The sequence below is a fragment of the Denticeps clupeoides genome, chromosome 3 (genome assembly GCF_900700375.1).
Source record: "Denticeps clupeoides chromosome 3, fDenClu1.1, whole genome shotgun sequence".
NCBI classification, from domain to species: Eukaryota; Metazoa; Chordata; class Actinopteri; order Clupeiformes; family Denticipitidae; genus Denticeps; species Denticeps clupeoides.
This window is the reverse complement of record NC_041709.1, coordinates 7,315,676-7,339,379: the sequence shown is the minus strand read 5'-3', so window position 1 is coordinate 7,339,379 and position 23,704 is coordinate 7,315,676. Positions and strand designations below refer to the sequence as shown.

Below are 23,704 nucleotides of genomic sequence, written 5' to 3'. Positions count from 1 at the left end.
AACCGAATGGAAGCTGATAATTAAATAATCAAATTTGTGTACTTGCACCAACCAGGTGCTTGCACATAATTTTGGGTTAGAAATATTTCCTTTCACTTTTCAGTTTTCAAGTAGTCCAGACATTTTTTTAAATGACCATGCTAGCTGGAATTGGCTGTTAATGAACGGATTATCTGCATACATGTAGACCCGAAACTTTGAACTGTACTGTATTGATGAGTACTGTGTTTCAATACAATTCGATATCTTATAGTTGAGTTAGATAATTTTTTGTAGCATTTAATATATGTGGTTAAGCATACAAAATTCTGTTTTCACTTGTTCACCCTGCTCCCTTTTATCTTTCATTAACTTTATTAATGGTATCAGTGTCACAACCCTCTCATTCAGAGGCTTGTTAAATTTTTCAGATGTATCTCACATTGCCTTCCTATACTCAGGTTCCTGTCATTCTCTTTACAGGTGGACTGGCTTTATAGGTGGACTGACCCCTCCCCCTGCACTATAAATTCCGCCTCCACCAGCAGCAGGCTGCCAGCAAAGGTAAGCCTTCACCCAGACTGCGCACTCTCAGCGAGGGACATCCACATACAGGTCATTTTGGTTCTCTGAATGTTACTCATAGCATGCAAAACATTGTCTGTGTTTAACTCTAAATAAGAAAATGTATGGATGTACTGATGTAATGAAAAAAGTTTTCGCTTAAGCATGAAATAGTGGAAGTATAAAAAAGGCAGGTTACTGTGGGCAGGGTCATTATTTTCTGCTTTTATCCCTCTATCCAACCTGCTGTCCAGAAACTTTAACATCTTATGAATTGCTCATATGTAATGAATTGCTTATTGCTTGTATGTAATTAATTGCTTACTTTTTATTCAGGAATACCTTAATAAAAATGTAAATTAATATGTTGCTTTTGTACATTTCACATGAAATGTATTTTGTTTTATGTTGGTTTAACACTGCTAAGAGGCTGTAATATTGTTAGCAGCAAGACGTTACTAACCTATTACTAGAGAAATAATCTGTACATGAACAAAGGTGCTCTGACAACAAGGTATACAGAGTCGGTGTCGATTGCACAGAAATATAATGTTACCAGTTGCCAGGGCCAATGGGTATCAGTGCTATCTTACATAGGTTTTATGTTGGCACTAAATTGTCTTATTTTCTGTTTTAAATAGATTTAACCATGTAGTCTAGGCTACTGCTTGTAACCTTCAGTTTCTATGAAACAAAACAAGAACTAAAGAAAATTGAGCATGTTTCTAGATTTAATTATTTGAATTGCATAATATATTATCCCACAGCTATCATTAACCATTTGTTCATATCCTCACAGCGAGAACCATGGCATCCAGCTACTCTGTACGAAATTTCTCTGTTGGCCGCCAGCCCTCATTCTCCAGCCTCTCTCTGAGGGACAGTGGGCGAAAGCGCTCTTCGGCTGCCGTGTCCTTCTCTGCCCCACTTACTCGTAGCGCCTCAATGAGCCTGGACCTCAGCAGCCTGTCTCTCAATGGCCTGGGCAAGAGCGCCAATGAGAAGGAGGCCATGCAAGGCCTCAACAACCGCCTGGCCAACTATCTGGAGAAGGTGCGCACACTGGAAAAGTCCAATGCAGACCTGGAACAGAAGATCAAGAAGCTGATGCTGGAACGGGTGCCCAAGGGCCACGACATTGATGCCATGATGGCCCAGGCCCATGCTTTGGAACATGAGGTATGCAGCAAATACATAAAAATCAGCGCTGCACAAGAGAAAATGCAAACTGTCATGCAAACAGTCTGAACTGTGTCAAAAAATGGGCTCTCTGAGCATTACTCGCATAAGTGGTCAAGCGAGGGCCAGAAAAAATAGGAGAATAGTTAACTACTAAAGTTAGGCACACCAGACTGGCCATAAAATTCTTAGTTAAATATTAGTCTTGCTTTACTTTTAAAATGTCACTCTTTAGTGACCATGGAATGTGGTACCTAAATAATAAAAAAAGTCCCAAGGACTGTTTAATGAAAGATTTATCTGATCAGATAGGCACTGTGGCAGAACATGTAGTGATGGGTCATCTCACACTTTCTTCCTCAGTTGAGGAAGAAGACTCTGGAGAATGCTCGCATCATGCTGGAGATCGACAACGCCAAACTGGCTGCAGATGACTTCAGGATCAAGTGAGTGTGGGGATGTTGTTCACTGCCTAATCACACAGCTCAGAGTTCTGCACCAAAAAAACTTGGGTGAGTGTGTGCCAGATTAGGAAAGTGCTTGTCTTCTCTGGGTCAATGCAGATGGGAGGCAGAGAGTGCCATGTGCCAGTCGGTGGAGAGGGACTGCGTGGCCCTGAAAAAGGCAAAGTCAGAACATGACCAGATTATTGCCAGTCTGCGAGGTGACCTGGATAGCCTGAAGGAAGAGCTTTACTTTCTAAAGAGGAACCATGAGGAGGTGAGCACAGCGACCTTAGAAGTAGGATGCCATGACTTTGAACAGGCCTACATTAGCATCTAATTGTAACCGCGACTTGTAATATTATCTGAAAAAAAAAAAAACTTTTCCTTTGTTAAAAATGAAAACACAGGCAGCTAGTCCGTTAGTACAAGCTCATGACTGTTGTCTGCACACATTGATTGCACATTTGTTATAAAAAAGAGGGAGTGAGATTACTCCTTGTATTCCTTAGGTGTGTGTTGAAGTCAGTGTGTTTGTAGAGTCGGGTGTGGTGCCAAGCTTGGGGCATGAGCGCACACACCATAGTCACAATGGTGAACATGAGACCCTGCCATTAAAAATGAAACAAGAGGAACTTAATTATTAAGAGGACTTCCACCACACTTCTGTCACAGTGTGGTATAGTGTTTGCGGTCACTATATAGCCGAACATTTACATTTATGAATTTGGCAGACGTCCTCATCTAGAGCAAATTACAGTCAGTAGTTACAGGGACAGTCCTGAAGTGACTTGCTTAGGGACACAATAATACTAAGTGGGGTATTTATAGAAGAGCGATACATAGATGGTATATATACATTTTTATATATGAGTGTTTATATATATATATATATATATATATATATATATATATTGTGTGCAGCATTGAAAGCGCATAATAACATATAGCTGCAAATTACAGGATGTTTTTTATCTTTCTAGGAAATAGACATGATGAAGGCTCGAATTGCCAGCGATGAGGTGAACGTGGAGGTTGATTCAGCCAGCGGGCCAGACCTGGGTACGGTGTTGTCTGAGTTGAGGTCACAATATGAAGGCATCGTACAGAAAAACAAGGAGCAGGCTGAGATGTGGTATCGCAAGAAGGTCAGTGGGCTTAAAGCGGTAAGCTTTAGGCTTTATGTTTCACAGTCATCATGTCTAGCTAATTTTACTGCTGTTGGACCATAAGATGTTTGTCTGTGCTTCGTGTTTTAGCTGGAGACGGTGCAGTCAGAGGTCAGAGAGAGCAATGAAGCACTGAGGGGTGCTCAGAGTGAATTGACTGAGAGGCAGCGTTTCCTGCAGACCCTGGAAGTGGAGCTGGAGAGTCTACATAAGCAGGTACCCACTCTAGCAGGGCCACTGTGATGATGGGGACTGTACGAGAAAAAGTAACATACATTCAGAACAAAAGCATTATACAAAAGAATTACCTTTATAAATGAAAAGAGGGTGGTAGAGGGTGGTAGTAGCCTAGTGGGTAACACACTCGCGTACGAACCAGAAGACCCAGGTTCAAATCCCACTTACTACCATTGTCTCCCTGAGCAAGACACTTAACCATAAGTTGCTCCAGGGGGGGACTGTCCCTGTAACTACTGATGGTAAGTCGCTCTGGATAATGGCGTCTGATAAATGCCGTAAATGTACAGAGTGGATATAAAAGTGAATATCAGGAATACATTTTCACAATTCCCCAAAAAGGCTCTCAAGGCTCTCAAAGGCTCCACTTGACAATCTCACTCCTGATATTGATCTGTCTCAGCAGTTTAGTCTGTAACCTCTGTGAGGAGATATCTAGATAATTATAAACATGAGTCAATGACTAAGTTGTGCAATGAAGCAGCAAGAAAAAGTGAATAGACAAAGATAGTGAGAGACATAAAACAACAAATCTCTTTCAGTCGGGTAACTAATGATGATACAATTCAGAATAAAAGGAGGAACAAAGTGTGATATGACAGTGTCTCAGCTCCCAGTCCCGCTGATGCACTTTGTTCTGCATGTCTCAGGTGAGCGCTCTGGACGGGAGTCTGGGGGAGACAGGACAGAAGTATGCAGTGGAAATGGAGAGGCTGCAGGCCACACTGTCCCAGATGGAGGAGGACTTGTCACAGCTGCGCTTGGATATGCAACGCAACAAGACAGACTACGAGCAGCTCCTACGCATCAAGCAGAACCTGGAAATGGAGATTGCCACCTACAGGAGACTGTTGGAGGGAGAGGAAGCGTGAGTGTGACCACACACCTCATTGTGCATTATTCTTAATTATGCCATAAATTATTATATAAATGTTTTATTTAATTTACTATTTTAAATAATAAAATAACTTCTTAGCATCTTAGAATAAAATATCATTTCAATCCTTTTTATTATTTTTTATAGGATTAAGGAAGTACCTCCTCCCAAAAGTAAGACCTTATACACCACACCACATGTTTTACACACACACACACACACACACACACACACACACACACACACACACACACACATATATATATATATATATGTTCAAGCAGAAACTCTTACTTGACACATTATGTAAAGGCAACATGGCTAATATGGGATTCTTGGCCAAGATCCAATATCGAAACAGCTTATCAGTGACTGTTCTCACCTCCCCACACGTCATACCAGGGCTGTGGTTCAGAACTAAAGATCCTGTAGATTAAACATCCATGGCAGCATGATACATAAACAGTGCTTACACATGGCATTTTCTAATATGTTAAAACTTTCTTTCCACAGGGGAACCTGATGTTAGAACTAGGAAGATTGTAAAGGTTGTGACACAGACCATGATCAATGGCAAAGTGGTGGATGAATCCAGTGAGGTTGAACAGATAGAAGAGACCAAGAAGTGATGATAGCAGTGCATCACATCAGGCTCTTTCTCTTTATAACATGCTACTGTAACAATCTAGCTGTATTTTCTACATCTGGTCATGACCTGTACTCAGTTCTCTGTAACATATAAATATTTATTTGGGGCAATGTAGGTTTTTTTTTCCCATGTATTTATGTTCTATCTTCTAATCATAGCCTTTATGTTAATATTAATATAGAAACAGAAACATATATGTTTTGAAGTCACACCTGCTGTAATGTGTTACGTTTCATTCTTAAATGGCTTGATAAAGTGAACAAAGAGCACTAAATGTGTACTTTTTTTTTGACCATTGTCCAAAATAAGTGTGTCAAGTTTCTGGAAATAATTTTCTGGCATGGACCATATTAAAACGATTCTTATTTAAAATTGTTCCTTGTAGTATAACAGCAATAGTGAGCATTTTAGGAGTTAATTCCATACAGTGGCAGATTTGGAGCAACTAATGAATGCATCAGTATTAGATATATTAGAAATAATTTTTTTAAACCAAGGTTTGCATTTAATTACAATGCTTTAAGAGGCACGGTTAAGGCTTTATTGTGTGGGAGTAAATCAATTTGTGCAAATAATCAGCTCAACTCACATCACATGCCAATTCTTTTGGTCCCTTTTGTAGACAAGTATGATAAGAGGAGTGTAATGTACCTCATCATCTGCATGTTATTGCAATGCTGAATGCCATATGTTACTAGGCTGCTGTCCACGGTTCTGAAACTGTACCAGTCTTGATATGAAAACATATGGTATGTCTCGGTGTATGGAGCATATATTTAATTTTAGCCATTTACAGCTACTAATATAACACAGTTTTACATTTGGAAGTCTGTTGACTGAGTTCACATCAAAATCCAAAGTTCACAGAGAGCACAAACCAATTAATATACATATAGTGAAAGTGAAGTGATACACAGCACAGCACACGATGCACACAACGAAATGTTTCCTCTGCTTTTAACCATCACACTTGGTGAGCAGTGGGCAGCCATGACAGGCGCCCGGGGAGCAGTGTGTGGGGACAGTATTTTGCTCAGTGGCACTTCAGTGGCACCTTGGCGGCTTGGGATTCAAACCTGCAACCTTCTGATTACGGGCAGTGTTGGGGAGTAAAGGAATACATGTACCGGCGTTACGTATTTAGAATACAAAATATGAGTAACTGTATTTTGTTAGTTACCGTTTAAATGAGTGATAATCAGAATACACTTACTTTGTTGAAATAAATGGATTACAAGGCGGTCTGATCTGCGCCCGCTGCCACCAGGACGACCCGCAAAAGCCATCTGCCCGTTCCAGAGCAAGCACAAGTGTGCGTAATAGTGCGCATGATACTGCACGTAATAGTTCCAAACGTTTCTGCAAAATGTTCCATTTTCTCCAAGTACGGTATGAGTGCGAGAATAATTAATTCATGCATTTTTATAATCATATAATTAAAGTCATTCAAAGTTTCGATTCTGTGTGTATGTGTGTTTTTTTACCGGTTGCTGTGACGTTGAGAGTTTCACTCTTAAGTCAACAGGGAGTAGCAACGTGCTTTGGACTATAAAATGTGTTGCCAGATATGTGCCATCTGTCCAAGAGGCTCATCTCCTCAACACGGAACCTTCTAATGAAGGTTCCTCAGTGGGAAATGAGCCAGAAGATGATGATGACAACTTCTTCAGTTTTCAGAGTCCACAGGTGACCTGTTCTACAGCGGAGGATGAGGTACAGAGGTATCTTCATTAAAGGCAGTGAACAGAGCCCTCTTCTTAAAATACAATACGACTCTTCAGTCAAGTGCTCCTGTGAAACGTCTCTTTTGCCACGGAGGACTTGTTTTCACCCCACACCATAACCGCATGACAGACAAACACTTTGAACAGGTGCTCTTGCTGCGTTACAGCCGCCTTTACTGGACTGTAGACTAAGTGGAACAGATGTAGGTAGGTTGCTGAAAATATCTTGGTATTGTTCACTGATAAGGCTTGTAACCTCATTCTTTTGTAAACTTAGTGTTTGTTTTATTGCAAGCATTAGAAAAGCAGCCCTTCATATGCTTATGGCAATTGTTAGCCAATTATTGGATTTTTTGGGGGGATTTAAGTTATTCAACCAAACAGTTCAGCACTGACACCTTAGATGGTTCTTGTTGCCTTTGTTAAATGGCCATGAAGTAATGTTGCTGGGTTGCATTAAAACATATATTGTCTTGTGTTTAAAATTATATCTGGTGGCAAGTTTTAAAGTGCATTTTGTCATTGTCACATCAAGTGTGAATATCTGATTTGTATTGAAGGATCTTTAGCATTTTTAAATTATTTGTGGAAGAATAATATTGACAGTAAATGCCAAAAAAGTATATTTTTGAGAATTGTTTTATATATTACCATTTTTGTATTAATCAGGAAGAGGTATTCCTCTTCCAAAGTATTCAGAATATGTTACTCACATTGAGTAACTTAATGGAATATGCTACAAACTACATTTTGGGGCATGTATTCTGTAATCTGTAGTGGAATACATTTTAAAATTAAAACTTCCCAACACTGATTACGGGGATGCTTCCTTAACCGCTAGGCCACCACTGTATGCGCATACATCTTCATTCATTTTATGGAGTTTTATTTGGACATCACTGACCAATTGCAGGGAACAACATAGATTAATTTTAATCTATTAATCAGCTTTGGGTAAACTTCCATCTTAACTATAAGTCTCTCAGCTCTGGTTGCTTGGCCGGACCTTGTTGGCACTTCCTGGTAAAATAAATAAAACAAAATAAATAAATTACACATAGTAAAATATTCAATTTGGTTCTAATGACTTTAAAGCCTTTCTTGCTAACTTTGGACTCAATTAATAGCTAAAAACAATTAAATGAGTATAATAATAATATAATAATAGTAGTAGTAATAATAATTGTTGTTATTATAAAACATATTGAAACATATTGAAACATATTGAAAGTTATGAAAACTGAAACAACTTGCATTCGTTGAGGTAAATTGACGAGCGAAGCACAGATGTGGTGTGTGTACAAGGCGCCCTCATGCGTTGCTCCTCATCCAACGCCGCCTTCCCCTCGTCTCCTTCCGGCCGCCATTTTGTGCGCAACGGCATTAGCTACCGACACCGTAACAAACACAAGCAGCCAGTACATTTGGACTTGTATGACAAAGCAGCGTCATATACGTGTCGCACGAAGACAGAGGTCGGCTGCCCACGACGGGAGCTGTTTATATTCGGCTAACCTATTTAGCCGCCTAGCTAGCTGGAAACGTGACGGCGTTCTTTCTTCTAAGACATGGCTGACGAACAACTTTTATGCGAGGACCCCTTAATGAGCATGGACGAGGACTGCGAGGCGCACCTCGACGAGCAGTTCGAGTCGATGGCCGACAGTGCCGTGGGCGAAACCGAGGGGTCAAAAATAGACGCGAGTAAGAACGAGGAGGATGAGGGGTAAGAAAGATGCTGCGCTGACGGTACCGCGTCCGGTACCGAGCACCGGCTCGCCAGCTCTCATCCGCGTTATCGTGTGCCGAACGGGAGAGCAATGACATAGAATTTGGCTGACGCGTTTCATGTCTAAAGCTGACTGACATACTAGACGTAGACGTAGAAAGATGGAGGAGTCAGTAGAAACAAATAACCTAACGACTAACTAGCTGTCATAACTAGCGAGGAGACCGTTTCTTACCCTAAACACATACCTGCAGCATGTGCTGATGCTCATTATTAGATCTGTAGCAGGTTGCTAACATGTATGTGCGTAACCTCTAAAACGATCGATATAAACCACGTACAAGCCAAAAGTGTGGACCCACCCTCTCATTCAATGTGTTTTCTTTATTTTCATGACCATTTACGTTGGTAGATTCACACTGAAGGCATCAAAACTCTGAATGAACACATTTGGAGTTATGTACTTAACAAAAAGTGGAGACCTGGCCTACACAGTCACCGGACCTGAACCCAATTGAGATGGTTTGGGGTGAGCTGGACCGCAGAGTGAAGGCAAAGGGGCCAACAAGTGCTAAACACCTCTGGGAACTCCTTCAAGACTGTTGGAAAACCATTTGAATTTTGACCTCTTGAAGCTCATCGAGAGAATGCCAAGCATGTGCAAATCAGTAATCAGAGCAAAGAAGAAACTAGAATATAAAACATGTTTTCAGTTATTTCACCTTTTTTTGTTAAGTACATAACTCCACATGTGTTCATTCATAGTTGTGATGCCTTCAGTGAGAATCTACCAATGTAAATGGTCATGAAAATAAAGAAAACACATTGAATGAGAAGGTGGGTCCAAACATTTGGCCTGTACTGTACGCTGTGACCAGATAAACTGTAGTAGGCATTGGTTCACGTTCCAGGTCAAAGGTGATTCCTTTTTTCCCCCCCAAATAAACAAATGTAGGAAAATGTTTGTTGGCGGTTTAAGCTGGGACACAACCAAGAAAGACTTGAAAGACTACTTCACAAAGTTCGGAGAGGTTGTTGACTGCACACTAAAGCTTGACCCCATGACAGGTCGCTCCAGAGGGTTCGGCTTTGTGTTGTTTAAAGATGCAGAGAGCGTTGAAAAGGTATGGCGCTGGGCATTTACTTTTTACTTCTTAGTTTTTGCCAGCTGTCGCAGTTTTTCAAATGTCCGGTTTTTGTGCCCCACAGGTAATTTTACAGAAGGAACATAAGTTGAATGGGAAAGTTATTGATCCCAAAAAAGCAAAGGCCATGAAAAGCAAGGAGCCAGTAAAAAAGATATTTGTAGGAGGACTTTCCCCAGATACTCCCGAGGAGAAGATAAGGGAGTACTTTGATGGTTTTGGGGAGGTACAGCACAACACTACTTTTGTCACTCGTTTATCGTGCATGAAATAGTTGCAATGATTTGGCATTGATTTGTCACAGTTTAAAATTTGAATAACATTTTTGATGATTTCAGGTTGAGTCTATTGAATTGCCCATGGAAAATAAAACAAATAAAAGGCGTGGATTCTGTTTCATTACCTTCAAAGATGAAGAGCCTGTTAAGAAGATAATGGAGAAGAAGTACCACAATATAGGTTTAAGCAAGGTACAGCACCAGTATGTCTTGACCATAAACATAAGTATGTTGTTTTTGTGGCACTGAAAACATTAAAATTGACATAGGATATGATTGTGTTTTCCCATTAGTGTGAAATCAAGGTTGCCATGTCTAAAGAACAGTACCAGCAACAACAACAGTGGGGAGGTAGAGGTGGCTACTCCTCTCGGTCTCGAGGTAGAGGCGGTGAGATGGAATTAGTTTTTTTTTTATTATTGTTATTAAAAATCAACTGCTGCCTTTGTCAGAGATCCTGGTCATGTGACCATTTTTAATAGGTGATTTTATTTTTATTTTTTTGTTACCATAGGATCAACTTATCTGAAACAAGTGTTAATTCTATTTAAGAACTCACTCATGTACAAACCTTGAGATCTACTCAAGCTGTTTCTAAGTCAGTGAACTGAGGAACACAACAAAATCCTAGCTATTGGATATATGATGACAGTGGTTTCTCTGGTTACATAAATAAACTTAGCATATCAAGTGACTGGGGAACTGGTTCGATATTAATATCAATAAACCTTTCATTTGTTAATTACTAAAAGTAACACTAAAAGTCTCTGGCTGAATATGAATACAGTATTCCTGTTAAATGCTAAATCAGTATTGCCCGGGTGGTTGTGTAATACAGTTTTTGTTTAGTTAAGATCAACTTACTGTAAATGAATATTTTATAGGTCCCAATCAAAGCTGGAACCAGGGCTATGGAAACTACTGGAATCAAGGCTATGGAAACTATGGCAATTATGGCTATAACAGTCAAGGCTATGGAGGATATGGTGGCTATGATTACTCTGGTTACAACAACTACTATGGTGGTTATGGTGACTATAGCAGTATGTAATGCTGCTTTTATTTGTGCATATAGTAAATAATGATCACAGTGTTAATGATTAGATGCGTGTTTATTGTTTTAATTTTACTTTCCAATTCCTCAGATCAGCAGAGTGGCTATGGCAAATCGCCAAGGAGAGGAGGTCACCAAAATAGCTACAAGCCATACTAATGCATAGGACTGGCTTATCACAACAGGTATGTAGACGAATAAACTGTCATGACGTCCGATATAGATTTATATCCATTTATATGCTATATTTACCCTGTTATTTACTTATTTTTTTCCTTCTTTAAAGTTTCACAGCACCGTGGAGTGCTTTACAGTAGTGGTAACATAGAGACGTCAGTCTTTTGGGAGCAGTAACATTACAGTTCCCTTTGCCTTTTTTTTTTTTTTTTTGCACCATTTTGTAACAGTAAAGTTAACAGGTACAGTACTGCTAAATGGGTACCAGAAGTAAAGGATTTGCAAGGGGAAAAAAAAGAGGAAAAACAAAGAATGTTGTCTCCTAACTCTGACATATACCTTGTTTGTACCTGCCAGCGGGGACTTCCTTGCAGGCCATGAGCTGACTTCCCGATTCTCTCAGGCCCGCTCAATGCGGACAGGGTACGAGAGGCGTACGCTCTCGAATGCTTCCCATTTGGTATGGTCTTCCAACATCCTGTATACCAATTGTTAAAAAAACACACAGAAATATAAAGTGGATACGTCCAGCTTTATCTTCTTTCTTTTCTTATTTTTCCTCCAATTATTTGAATCCGTTCTTATTTAATACGATATATTTTTGTAATTTTAATGCCATTTTTTACAGGCACTTCAAGTAATGGTTAAAATCAACAACATACACAAAGAATAACTACTTACTTTCCAAAGGATACAGCTTTCTCTGGATTTAGCAGTGTCTTTTTTAATATATGCATTCCTAATCTTACCTGTAATGCTTGCTTTTCCTTATTTATAGATCTGGTAGCTGTAATAGCCAGTAGTCCATGAGCTAAAACCTGGTTTGTACTTGGATGGCACTGTGTTGGAGAAGAGCTATACTATTTTAATTTTGATAATTACATTTTATATATATATATCTGTACTGTGTTGTCTTTCACTGACAGCGGTGGAAAAAACTTCTCTGTTAAACTATTTCATCTAACAGAATTCTCTTTTTTTAACCTTTTTGAATAATTCAAAGTATCATGTTGACAAATTTGCATGTAATGCTCTCCTTTAATGTGTATTCTTGATCAATTCAACGCTTGACTTGCATTTGGGCTTCATTTTACTTCATCAATTTGTTGCACTTCAGGATTTCTAGCTTATGGACTTAGTCTGTTTATTATGTTAATGTAGAACATACTGATTTGTCTCCATAATGGAATCATAAAGAATTGGGAGTTTCCTGGTATTGTGTAAGGAATGGCATTAATGTTTTGCCTTTGTCTTTTTCAGGTGCAGTAATGTGGACAGCTGGAGAGCAGAAGAAAGTGGAAGTTACAGTCAAGATTTGTGTTTATTACAGAGACATCATGAAACCAAACTACTTTAACACAATACTAGTTTAGTTTTTGGCTGTTTTATTCACCTCAGTTATCACAACCCCATCCTTTTGTGTTTGTGGTGATAAAAAGTGTAATATATGTTATTGAAGATCAGCATAGATGCTGTGGGTAGTACAGTCATTGGTTATAGAATAATTTCAGTAATTGGACAGTATTTCTTTATTTTAGTGCTCTTAGATGCATTTTCATAATAACATACAGTATTGAATACAAATAATAAAAAAACTAAGAAAAACATGTAATGCAAAGTGTGCATACCATTTGCTTGTGTTGGCTTCATAACATGTGTAGACCTACAGATTACTTATGAAATGCTTTTTATCTGTAATGGAAACATTCCTAAGAATGAAACACACCTTTTGTAATTGTTGGACTAATAAAAAGAATCAAAGGTCTGTTTGTAGTTTACAAGTTTTCAGATTGTGCTATTCTCGTGTCTTTTAATTTAAATGTGCACTAGCCCAAATTACATATTAACCAGAAGAAATGATTTTCAGAGTTGGTGTTTCATAGTTCAATTTAACTTGTATTTAAAGGCCCTTTAATTAAACCCTCCAAACTTTGCAAGTACTTTTGAGAGCGTTCTATGCCTATATATTTTGTTGTGCTTTATATTACTGAATATTAATGTTATTCTTGCATACATGCAAATTCTAAACAAATTTAGTTTTGGAACATCATTTCTGCAAAATATTATTTCAAATATTACAATATTTATTTGTTCACAAGACTATGTAAAACAAGTCCAGATAAATGAGTGGCATTATGTTCCTTATGATGCATTGTAATAATATGTGAAAATAAATTGGAATGCTGTTTCCAGTAATATATTAATAACTTATCTGTGATGGTTCTATATTATTACCTGTGTGGTAATTGCCACCACAATAAGATACAGTATATACATATCTAAGTATAAAATTACTTTTACGACATACTCAGATGACTCCTGAAGCCAGCAAGGCAATGAGCACAATGATGACCACCACGATCACAACAATAATTATAATCATCTTAGTGTTTTTCCACCAGAGCTTCCTGGCAACACGTGTAGACGTCCTTTGAAATGAGTCAGCCTAAAAACAAACAGGATTATTGTATTTTTAAAGGCTATTGAGATTTCAGGTGTTTCATATTTCTACAGCTCTGTCTATATTGTGTCTTTAAATGTTAAAACAGAAATTATACAGGCTTACAGTTGCTTGTAGATCATCAGTCTTGTCAATCAGATCATCTAGCCTCTCTCCTCTTTCCAAGACTTTGTTAATGTTGTCTTTAAGGATAACTTTGACATCATTGACTTGTTCTTGCGCTTGATTTATTCTGTTAGGAGCAGATGGTTGGGAGTTGAGGTCCGTCTTAATAAAAAAAAAAAAAAAAAAGAACACATTTAAGAATAACTTTATATGATTTAATACATCAAATGTAACACACCATTTAGAGACTGTACTGTATTTGAAACAATAGTTGGTTCTAAATTATTTATTGTACGTACGAAGTCTAGTTCCAAAAGGATTTATTACCATTATCTTTTGTGTATGCATAAACAGCATTTTCCATGTGCAGGTCACTTTAATTTACACTAACTGAACCAGTTTTATATTACAAGCATGCTGGTAATCTACAAAATCAAATATTTCCTCTGAGAGTTCTTCATATTTAAAATCATATTTCAATAAGAAATAATGTTTACGTACCATGTCTGCAATTTTGAAGAACACCACCAGTGTTGAATTCCACAAAATAATTAAACCAGCTTTTTACCAGCATTCCCAAGAAATTTGCTTTTGTTTCCAGCTTCATGTGACTTAGACGAAAGGCACAGTCAGTGCAGGGCTGCCCTTCCCTGGTCAGATTATACATTAACTGGTGTCGTCACCCTCAACATACCTTATTTACTGCTGACAGGTTGGCCATCTTGAATACGACCCAGAGTCTGATGCAGGTCAGTGTCGGAGCTGGGCAAAGGCCACTTTCTTTATCAGGCGGTTTATTCACTGCAGTAACTCGGAGCTGAAGGGCAATAAAGAACAAAACCAAAACGGGAAGTCTTTTTACATTTTTATTTTAATTGCTTCTTCTTTTTCCCCCCACATTGTGTTTGTGTGTAAAGTGGCTATTTTCAGCTAAATAAATAGTGTTGATATAAAGTTGAACACCCGTGAAGCTTACCGAAGCTTACTTTGTTGCCATAATCACACTAAATATGATTCAACAATCACACTTTTATAATGTTATTACTGCAGATAAGATTTTAACTTGATTTGTACAACTTTAGTGGCTCTGTTTGTGATCCTACTGTAAGAGGTACCGTCCAAGCAGGAACAGAATAGCATTTACCTTAACTGTGAACAGTGCATGATCAACAAGAGTTTGTAATGTGCTAGATCATGCTTCAAGCAAAATAGATTACGAGCCACAACAATTTACTTGGCCTCCAGATTCCCCTTATGTCAGTTGGGTATGTTCTGATTTACTATAGCTGTAGAACACTCCTGTAGAACTTTTACAGACAAACACCACTGGAGTCCATGCCTTGGTGGTTCAATATATGTTTTATCAGAAGAAGTACACGGCTTTAGGTACGTGCTTTTATTGTTGTGGCTGATCAGGTCATAATAATATTATACTAGTATTGCCAATTACAAAAGGACAGAAGGATATGGAGTGACCTGATTTGTCTAGTTGAAACAAGCTACGAACACACACTGTAGAACTCTATGCAGTAGGTGGCAGCCTGTCCCACAACTTGTCACCTGTACACAACCGTTATTGCAGGCAATCACAAAAATGTTATTTGGGGAATAACACGTTTTCCTGCACTGCCCTCGTTTACATTATGTGGACCATGTGCCAATCATATCAATGTAGCTTTTAGCACCAGATTTTTTTGTCATACTGACAATCAGGCCTTGTTTTTTCAGCTCCATGGAATTCACCGTATCTACATACAAACCTCGCCCATACACTTTATTTATTCCTCACGCATCTACATACAAACCTCGCCCATACACTTTATATATTCCTCACGCATCTACATACAAACTTCGCCCATACACTATATATATTCCTCACGCATCTACATACAAACCTCGCCCATACACTTTATATATTCCTCACGCATCTACATACAAACTTCCCCCATACACTTTATATATTCCTCACGCATCTACATACAAACCTCGCCCATACACTTTATATATTCCTCACCGCATCTACATACAAACCTCGCCCATACACTTTATATATTCCTCACCGCATCTACACACAAACCTCGCCCATACACTTTATATAATCCTCACGCATCTACATACAAACTTCGCCCATACACTTAATATATATATTCCTCACCACATCTACATACAAACCTCGCCCATACACTTTATATAATCCTCACGCATCTACATACAAACTTCGCCCATACACTTTATATATTCCTCACCGCATCTACATACAAACTTCGCCCATACACTTTATATATTCCTCACCGCATCTACATACAAACCTCGCCCATACACTTTATATATATTCCTCATCGCATCTACATACAAACTTCGCCCATACACTTTATATATATTCCTCACCGCATCTACATACAAACCTCGCCCATACACTTTATATAATCCTCACCGCATCTACATACAAACTTCGCCCATACACTTTATATATATATTCCTCACGCATCTACATACAAACCTCGCCCATACACTTTATATATTCCTCACGCATCTACATACAAACCTCGCCCATACACTTTATATATATATTCCTCACCACATCTACATACAAATTTCACCCATACACTTTATTTATATATTCCTCACCACATCTACATACAAACCTCGCCCATACACTTTATATATTCCTCACCGCATCTACATACAAACCTCGCCCATACACTTTATATATTCCTCACGCATCTACATACAAACCTCGCCCATACACTTTATATATTCCTCACCGCATCTACATACAAACCTCGCCCATACACTTTATATATTCCTCACGCATCTACATACAAACCTCGCCCATACACTTTATATATATATTCCTCACGCATCTACATACAAACCTCGCCCATACACTTTATATATTCCTCACGCATCTACATACAAACCTCGCCCATACACTTTATATATTCCTCACGCATCTACATACAAACCTCGCCCATACACTTTATATATTCCTCACGCATCTACATACAAACCTCGCCCATACACTTTATATATATTCCTCACGCATCTACATACAAACCTCGCCGATACACTATATATATTCCTCACCGCATCTACATACAAACCTCGCCCATACACTTTATATATTTCTCACCGGACCTGAACCCAATCGAGATGGTTTGGGGTGAGCTGGACCGCTGAGTGAAGGCAAAGGGGCCAACAAGTGCTAAACACCTCTGGGAACTCCTTCAAGACTGTTGGAAAACCATTTCAGGTGACGACCTCTTGAAGCTCATCGAGAGAATGCCAAGAGTGTGCAAAGCAGTAATCAGAGCAAAGGGCGGCTATTTTGAAGAAACTAGAATATAAACATGTTTTCAGTTATTTCCCCTTTTTTGTTAAGTACATAACTCCATGTGTTCATTCATAGTTTTGATGCCTTCAGTGAGAATCTACATTGAATGAGATGGTGTGTCCAAACCTTTGGCCTGTAATGTACAAACCTCGCCCATACACTTTATATATATTCCCCACGCATCACGCATCTACTCGCCCATACACCACTTTTTTCCAACATATGGAGATACATATACATCTGCCGCGAACGCATAAACCTCAGTGGCAACTTGAGGGCTGCTTGATTCCCATCCACGACCTTCCTGTTTGTGGTTCATCGTTCACTGATTGTGCACAATTGTGCACGTTTGCTCAACCAAAACAATGCACTGTTCGATTTAAGCGCGTCCCCTTCGAAACGGACTCTTACGTGCGCGTTCGAGCGGCGCGCAGGCGCAGTGTGGTCCCATCCTCCGGCGAGGGGCCGTGCCTGCAGCGTTTATCTGTCCGTGTCGGAAGTGGAGCGATCTGTGGAGTAACGCAACAGTTTCTCAGCAGTGTCTCAAAATGGACCACAACCAATCCAGAAATCCAGAAAAATCCAGAAAAACTTTTCTTTTCACGTCCGAGTCTGTTGGGGAAGGACATTCTGGTGAGCAGCAAGCAGGCTTCACGGTTTACGATGCAATACTCATAACTCGTAATAAAATATGTTGTTGTATGTCTGAGGGAATACTGTCGGTTCTTGAGGTGTCAAAATCACATTCTCAGTAAAACAAAAAGTTAAACCATTTTGTATCAATCTGCAATAGTCTGTGCGTCTCGGGGCATGTTAATTCGGTTAATTTTCATGTTCATTTAAAAAAAATACTTTATAACTAAATATAAAGTTATTTTAACTTTGATCGTCATCCAGGAAATGTCTACATTAAGAATGTTAGCGTGTTATATTTTCTTTCATTCTTTCCAAATGTGTGGCCAGGTGTCCTGTAAGTATTTCTTTATTTTATCATAATTCATTTTTTTCCCCCAGACAAAATGTGTGACCAGATCAGTGACGCAGTTTTGGATGCATACCTCGCACAGGACCCGGATTCTAGGGTGGCCTGTGGTAAGTCTGATCTGCTGAATGTTTAGTAGGTTTTAAATGTTTTATTGAAATATTAATAAACATAAGTTGTCATATTGCTGTTCTGGAAACAGAGTGTGTGGCAAAGACGGGCATGATTCTTCTGTGTGGGGAGGTGACCTCAAAGGCTACAGTGGATCTGCAGAGAGTAGTCCGGAACACGATAAAAAAAATTGGATATGATGATTCTTCCAAAGGTAAATGCAGTGTCTAATGGGCTGCACTTAAAAGTATAATGTATACTAAGCATTGGCGTTTATATTACAATATGAACTCATGGCGCAAATGAAATTCATTTAATCTACAGGTCTGCCATGCACAAGAACGCAGGCCTACTGGTGATTATTCAATTCCGATTTTCTTTTGTTCTGCTGCCAGGTTTTGATTACAAGACCTGCAATGTCCTTGTGGCCTTGCAGCCCCAGTGTGTTGAGATAAGTGACTGTGTGTTCGAGGGCAGAGATGATGATGACATTGGAGCAGGGGATCAAGTGAGCACTTTTTTATTTTTCATTTTCAGCATTCACTGATAGTGTGAAAAGCAGACATGCAATAACATATTAACCCTGCTGGGAAAAATATTAGACCATTACAAACCCATTAAGATCCTAGTTTGGAATTGGCAGTAATAAAGTAGATTTTGAGTTTTGTACTTCACTTCAGAAGTATTTATTGTTTTAGATATTATGACTTTGACTTCACTACATTTCTCTCATGGTCTCGTTACTTTTAATTCTGAAATTGGATGTTTTTTGGGATCACTGTCACCCAGGAATAAACCAATCAGTAGGGTCACATCTGACATAATCTGTAAATTAAGTTAAGTTTTTTTAGTCAAATTACATTTAACATGTCAGTTTCAGGAGGAGTGTATGTGTTTTGGTTTCAGGGTCTAATGTTTGGCTATGCGACTGATGAAACTGAGGAATGTATGCCGCTGACCATTCTGCTGGCTCACAGGCTGAATTTTAAAATAAAGGAGCTCTCACAGAGCGCATGTCCCTGGATACAGCCTGATTCCAAAACCCAAGTAATTGTATCATTCAGAATTCCAAGCTATTCATGAATATCTAGTACTATCAAAACATCTGATAGCCCAATACAATGTTTTAGAGGTTCTGTTTTGCCGGAATGCTGTACAGTTTTGAGTTCTGTGTCTTGTGGTATTTGTCTGTCAGGTTACTGTGGAGTATCGGGACAACATGGGGGCCATGGAGCCTGTACGTGTTCACACTGTGGTCATTTCAGTGCAACACAAACCTGATGTAACTCTGCACGAGATCCGATATCAGCTCATGGAGCAGGTCATCAAGGCAGTCATTCCAGCCAAATATCTTGATGACAGAACTGTTTATCATCTTCTGCCCAGTGGGAAATTTCTCATGGGAGGACCTCAGGTAAGAAAAGAGATCTGTTCTTACCATGAAGTCTTACCATGCTTAAATCCATTATATTTGCCATTTGTATTTGTCAAATATTTAGAAGTGATATTTTGATATTTAGCTATATGGTATCTGATAACTTGATTTGATTTAAGTGTTTATTACATTCTTGAACAGGGTGATGCTGGGCTTACGGGTAGAAAGATCATTGTGGATACTTATGGTGGATGGGGAGGTCATGGTGGGGGAGCCTTTTCAGGGAAGGACTACTCAAAAGTGGACCGCTCTGGTGCCTATGCAGCCCGATGGGTGGCCAAATCTCTGGTGAAAGCAAAGCTATGCAGACGTGTTTTAGTTCAGGTCAGCGCTCTTAATTTTTTTTCTTATTTCTTTGTTGCCAGTTATTTAGTTTATTGTAAATTATTTTATATGCAGTTTTCTACTTTAATTTTTATGGCTTAATTTATGTACCCATTTAAAGGGACTATTTTGGTCTTGCCAAGATATGTTGCTATCATATGAAGGACAAATTATAGCATCAATCTCTGCTGATGTGTTTGTGTAGTATGACACTTTGTGACTGTGCTTTTCATCATGCTGCAGATATCCTATGCAATTGGTGTGAGCCATCCACTGTCCATTTCTGTTTTTCACTATGGCACCTCTGAACTGGATGAAGAGGAGTTGCTTAGAATTGTGCAGAAAAACTTTGACTTAAGGCCTGGTGTGATTGTCAGGTAAGATTTTTAGCCCTTGGCAGTGCAGCTCTTTCTTTTTCAGATTTAAGTTGTCAGCACATTAGCAAACTCAAGTGACACCTACTAACATACAGCCTCATGTCATGTCATAAAGGTGGGCAAAGTATAAAGTATTCTTAAGAAACCATTAATAATACTAAGACTTGCTACTTTACGATGCCAGAGAGGATAAAGGTTACTACAACATTGTAATGATATGAGGCTTTTTTTATAGTTCTGTGCACAGTAAAGTTATCTTCATTTTCTAACGTTTATTGCAGATTTCACTGTTGTCTCCACCCTGAATTTTTGTCTGCATTGTGAGTGAAACGTTTTTTTTCTTTCACAGGGAACTTGATTTGAAAAAGCCGATTTATCAGTCCACTGCCTGTTATGGGCACTTTGGAAGAGACAAGTTTCCTTGGGAGAAGCCAAAGAAACTGATGTTGTGAAGCTTTGTGTTTTATGTCTTTTGTAATTGTATCAATTGTGAATTGAATTTACTTCATTGTTTCTACACCTTTTTGGAGCAGGATCAGTTATAGCTTTTAATTTCTCTTAGCATATGATTACAAATATTGAAGTAAACTCTTTTTGTAAGAAGTGACAATGAGTCTTTTCACTAGTATTATATTAAATTCTTCTGCAAATCAGAAGGGTTCACTCCTTTGTTCTCTGTCGGTGATAGACAGGTCATATATACTCAAGTTTACGTTTGATCAATGTTCCTTGAAATCGTATTACCAGATCACAATTTTTGTATGATTTTTTTAATGGATGTCTCTGAAGCAATGTAAATAAATGTCAACGTTGGTTTTCGTTTGACGACTTTTATTTTGCCACCGTCGACGTCATGCGACGCGCCCACTTCCGCATTTAGTCATGTGGGAAGGGCAGCATGGGCGTGGCATGAAAATGCCACTTTCCAGGTCTTCTGTGACCCTGTGCATCCTGTCGCTGTCGTTCCTTTGTTTTGTCTCTTGGAAACACTCCGTCTTAGGTAATTCAGACCCACTTTAATTACTTAAGCGCCTTATAAACTCTGTAAAAAAAAAAAAAAAAAAGTACCACGCAACCATCGACGTGCGTCGTGTTGTGTTCCCCCTGCAGGTGTGAGAGACGCCATCGTCCTGGCGGGCCGGGCGTTTTTGCTGCTGGCCGCGTGTTCCTGGACCGGCTCCTGTTTGATTCCCTGGTTAAAGACGCTGCTCTTCACCGACCGGGCCGCCGAGAGTGCCCAAGGTGGAGAGACTCGTTTCGTTCTTTTCCACGCGTGGTGCGTGGCGGCTGCTGAGCGACTCGTCTGTCTGTTCTGTTCTGTTGTGCAGCTCCAGCCGAGGACGACGAGGCTCGAGTGAAGCAGCGGACGAGCAGGAGGGCTCAGCAAGAGCAGCTCGCCGAAAAGGTGCAGGGTCCTTCCGTCCAGCGACAAAAAAACCACGTTACAGCACTGACCATCGCTTTTTATCACCCCTCTTTAGGTTCGGTTTCACGAAGAGTCGGTAGTAAAGCCACGCAAGGAGTCCTTGCAGCGACGTAAAGAAAAGCGATTCTATCGTATGACTGGAGAAGTATGGAAACTGACCCAAGGACAGAAGTTGGGGGTGAGCGAACAGTCAGGAATTTGGATGTTACGTTGACATTTGACACACATGACACGTCTGGTGACGCTCAGAAGAATCCGAAACGTACAGTCCAAAATAGTCCAATACATAATTCACCATAAATGTAAACATATAGGATCTCCCATTGTTGGATTTAAGTCTAGTGCTATACTAAAAGCAGATTTCGGTTCTCCGCACCAAAACTGCTTTTAGTCTAGGACTAGTCTTAATCCATGATTGGGATACTAGCCCATATACCAGTAAACCGAGCCACAATATATGAAATATATAGTTAATTTTATGGAATTGAAGATCTTTCTGGTTTAGGGTAGTCGGACTCGCATGCTTTTAAATAACATTCCTGAATATTGCACAATATTCCCCTTCCTACCTCAAATAAATGAAGCACTACAGGACCAAGTGTGTGTTTGAGGAGGGGTGTGTATCCATAAATACAGAAGTTTCTATTTTCTTGGAAGGCCACACTGGAGCATATAAATGTGCATCATTATAACTGGATGATTTATATACCATATGCACTTGCATATGTACATCAACTGCTTACTTAATTTGCAGTGGGATTGCCAATGTGATGTGAATTTACCGCTTACAGGAAGGAGAGCCACGTGAACAGGATTTATGTGCAGATGAGGAGCAGTCAGCCAGCCAAAGGGCCGCAAGGAGGAGGAAACTTCCAGAAACAGTCTCTCCAATGCCGGTTAAAAGGGACCCCCCTCAGTCCAAAAGAGTGAGTTCTGCATAATTAAGGACTTGGGTTTTCTCTATTTGGATCTTATGCCTGATTGAATAATCAGAATACATTCTCATGCTCGTGTTTGTCATGTTCCTGAGCACCTAAACTGTATTTATGTCTCTTTTTGCTAAACACGGTTGCATTAGAAAAGAATGTAAAATTGTTGGTTTTTAGTCCAGATGTTTGCAGTTGAAATTTTTGACTCTTAACCAGCCTTTTTCTTAACAATACCTTTTTTCTGAAGGTAATAATTTTGCCTGAGGAGCCACAAGCAAATACTGAAGGGGTAAGTGTGTTCATGTGCTAGTAGCCCTATGGTCTGTGAGCACTAGTGAAAAGCTATATAATTGCATGTTATAGTTAACAATTCAGTTTAACAATTCCAATAACAGTTTAACAATTGTAATCACAGGTTGTAAAGGTTGCGTTAAGGTGTCCAAGTGGAAGAACTGTCTACAGGAGGTTCCTCAAATGTCATACTTCTACTGTAAGTGTTTTTACTGTGTTTAATCAAGATTAAATTGTTGGAAGTTTTTTTTTTTAAAATCAATTTAGTTTTCAAATTTACTGTACAAATATCTATTTTTGGGGCTAATAGATAGTACAGTTTAAGAATATAAATACATATTATTAATATTTCATCACATCACTGCAGGTTCTTTTAGACTGGATGCTTAAGACTGGATATCATCCCATGATCTACACAGTTTGTATGTCCTATCCTCGAAAGCCGCTGGAGACTGGGCCACTCATGACACTTGAGGATGTTGGGATTGTAAGAGACACTGTCCTCAATGTGGAGGAAAAGGATCAGTCCACAACATAACACTTTAAGCCAGCTTTTTTTTCCTGTCCTGTAGTATAGCTAAACATATGATTTTTATAAATCCACCAATCAATAAAAACTGGTCTATTGCCAAATAAAGTTTCTTCTTGGAACCCCACAAATGTGACAAAATTAGTTTAATGGCCATTAAAAAAAATGGATTATGCCATTTGTCTTTGAAGCTGCA

The 23,704-nt window shown here is 39.1% G+C and overlaps 5 protein-coding genes across 11 annotated transcripts; 4 read left to right on the top strand and 1 right to left on the bottom strand.

The window, feature by feature from the left end:
- The first annotated feature begins 545 nt into the window (after positions 1-545).
- On the top strand, positions 546-5,366 carry LOC114786197 (keratin, type I cytoskeletal 18). Its single transcript, XM_028973091.1, has 9 exons — positions 546-594; positions 1,343-1,722; positions 2,086-2,168; positions 2,286-2,442; positions 3,149-3,313; positions 3,425-3,550; positions 4,222-4,439; positions 4,596-4,621; positions 4,962-5,366. Exons 2-9 carry the CDS (start codon positions 1,351-1,353, stop codon positions 5,075-5,077), a joined length of 1,263 nt encoding a protein of 420 aa, XP_028828924.1. The 5' UTR covers positions 546-594; positions 1,343-1,350; the 3' UTR covers positions 5,078-5,366.
- A 2,810-nt stretch (positions 5,367-8,176) lies between these two features.
- hnrnpd (heterogeneous nuclear ribonucleoprotein D) lies at positions 8,177-12,992 on the top strand. 6 transcript variants are annotated; one of them, XM_028973840.1, is made up of 8 exons: positions 8,177-8,547; positions 9,506-9,674; positions 9,760-9,921; positions 10,034-10,165; positions 10,267-10,363; positions 10,858-11,004; positions 11,119-11,212; positions 12,465-12,992. In XM_028973840.1, exons 1-7 carry the CDS (start codon positions 8,390-8,392, stop codon positions 11,184-11,186), a joined length of 933 nt encoding a protein of 310 aa, XP_028829673.1. In that variant the 5' UTR covers positions 8,177-8,389; the 3' UTR covers positions 11,187-11,212; positions 12,465-12,992. The 6 variants fall into 6 exon arrangements, with proteins under 6 accessions (XP_028829673.1, XP_028829672.1, XP_028829671.1 ...); XM_028973839.1 differs by having other exon boundaries at positions 11,562-12,992; XM_028973836.1 differs by having other exon boundaries at positions 8,390-8,547; positions 10,858-11,016.
- On the bottom strand, positions 12,589-14,555 carry LOC114786610 (vesicle-associated membrane protein 8). 2 transcript variants are annotated; one of them, XM_028973842.1, is made up of 3 exons: positions 14,465-14,555; positions 13,771-13,932; positions 12,589-13,650 (listed from the first exon to the last, which is right to left on the bottom strand). In XM_028973842.1, the coding sequence occupies exons 1-3, from the start codon at positions 14,489-14,491 to the stop codon at positions 13,513-13,515; spliced, it is 327 nt and encodes a 108-aa protein (XP_028829675.1). In that variant the 5' UTR covers positions 14,492-14,555; the 3' UTR covers positions 12,589-13,512. The 2 variants fall into 2 exon arrangements, with proteins under 2 accessions (XP_028829675.1, XP_028829676.1); XM_028973843.1 differs by lacking the exon at positions 14,465-14,555 and adding an exon at positions 14,272-14,416.
- A 2,604-nt stretch (positions 14,556-17,159) lies between these two features.
- mat2al (methionine adenosyltransferase II, alpha-like) lies at positions 17,160-21,151 on the top strand. The gene is made up of 9 exons (XM_028972628.1): positions 17,160-17,737; positions 18,119-18,196; positions 18,289-18,411; positions 18,593-18,705; positions 19,104-19,244; positions 19,393-19,611; positions 19,774-19,956; positions 20,200-20,333; positions 20,683-21,151. Exons 1-9 carry the CDS (start codon positions 17,653-17,655, stop codon positions 20,783-20,785), a joined length of 1,179 nt encoding a protein of 392 aa, XP_028828461.1. The 5' UTR covers positions 17,160-17,652; the 3' UTR covers positions 20,786-21,151.
- Positions 21,152-21,191: 40 nt separating this feature from the next.
- ubxn8 (UBX domain protein 8) lies at positions 21,192-23,639 on the top strand. Its single transcript, XM_028972630.1, has 8 exons — positions 21,192-21,333; positions 21,444-21,575; positions 21,662-21,738; positions 21,815-21,937; positions 22,551-22,685; positions 22,936-22,977; positions 23,104-23,178; positions 23,347-23,639. Exons 1-8 carry the CDS (start codon positions 21,216-21,218, stop codon positions 23,515-23,517), a joined length of 873 nt encoding a protein of 290 aa, XP_028828463.1. The 5' UTR covers positions 21,192-21,215; the 3' UTR covers positions 23,518-23,639.
- Positions 23,640-23,704: the final 65 nt, after the last annotated feature.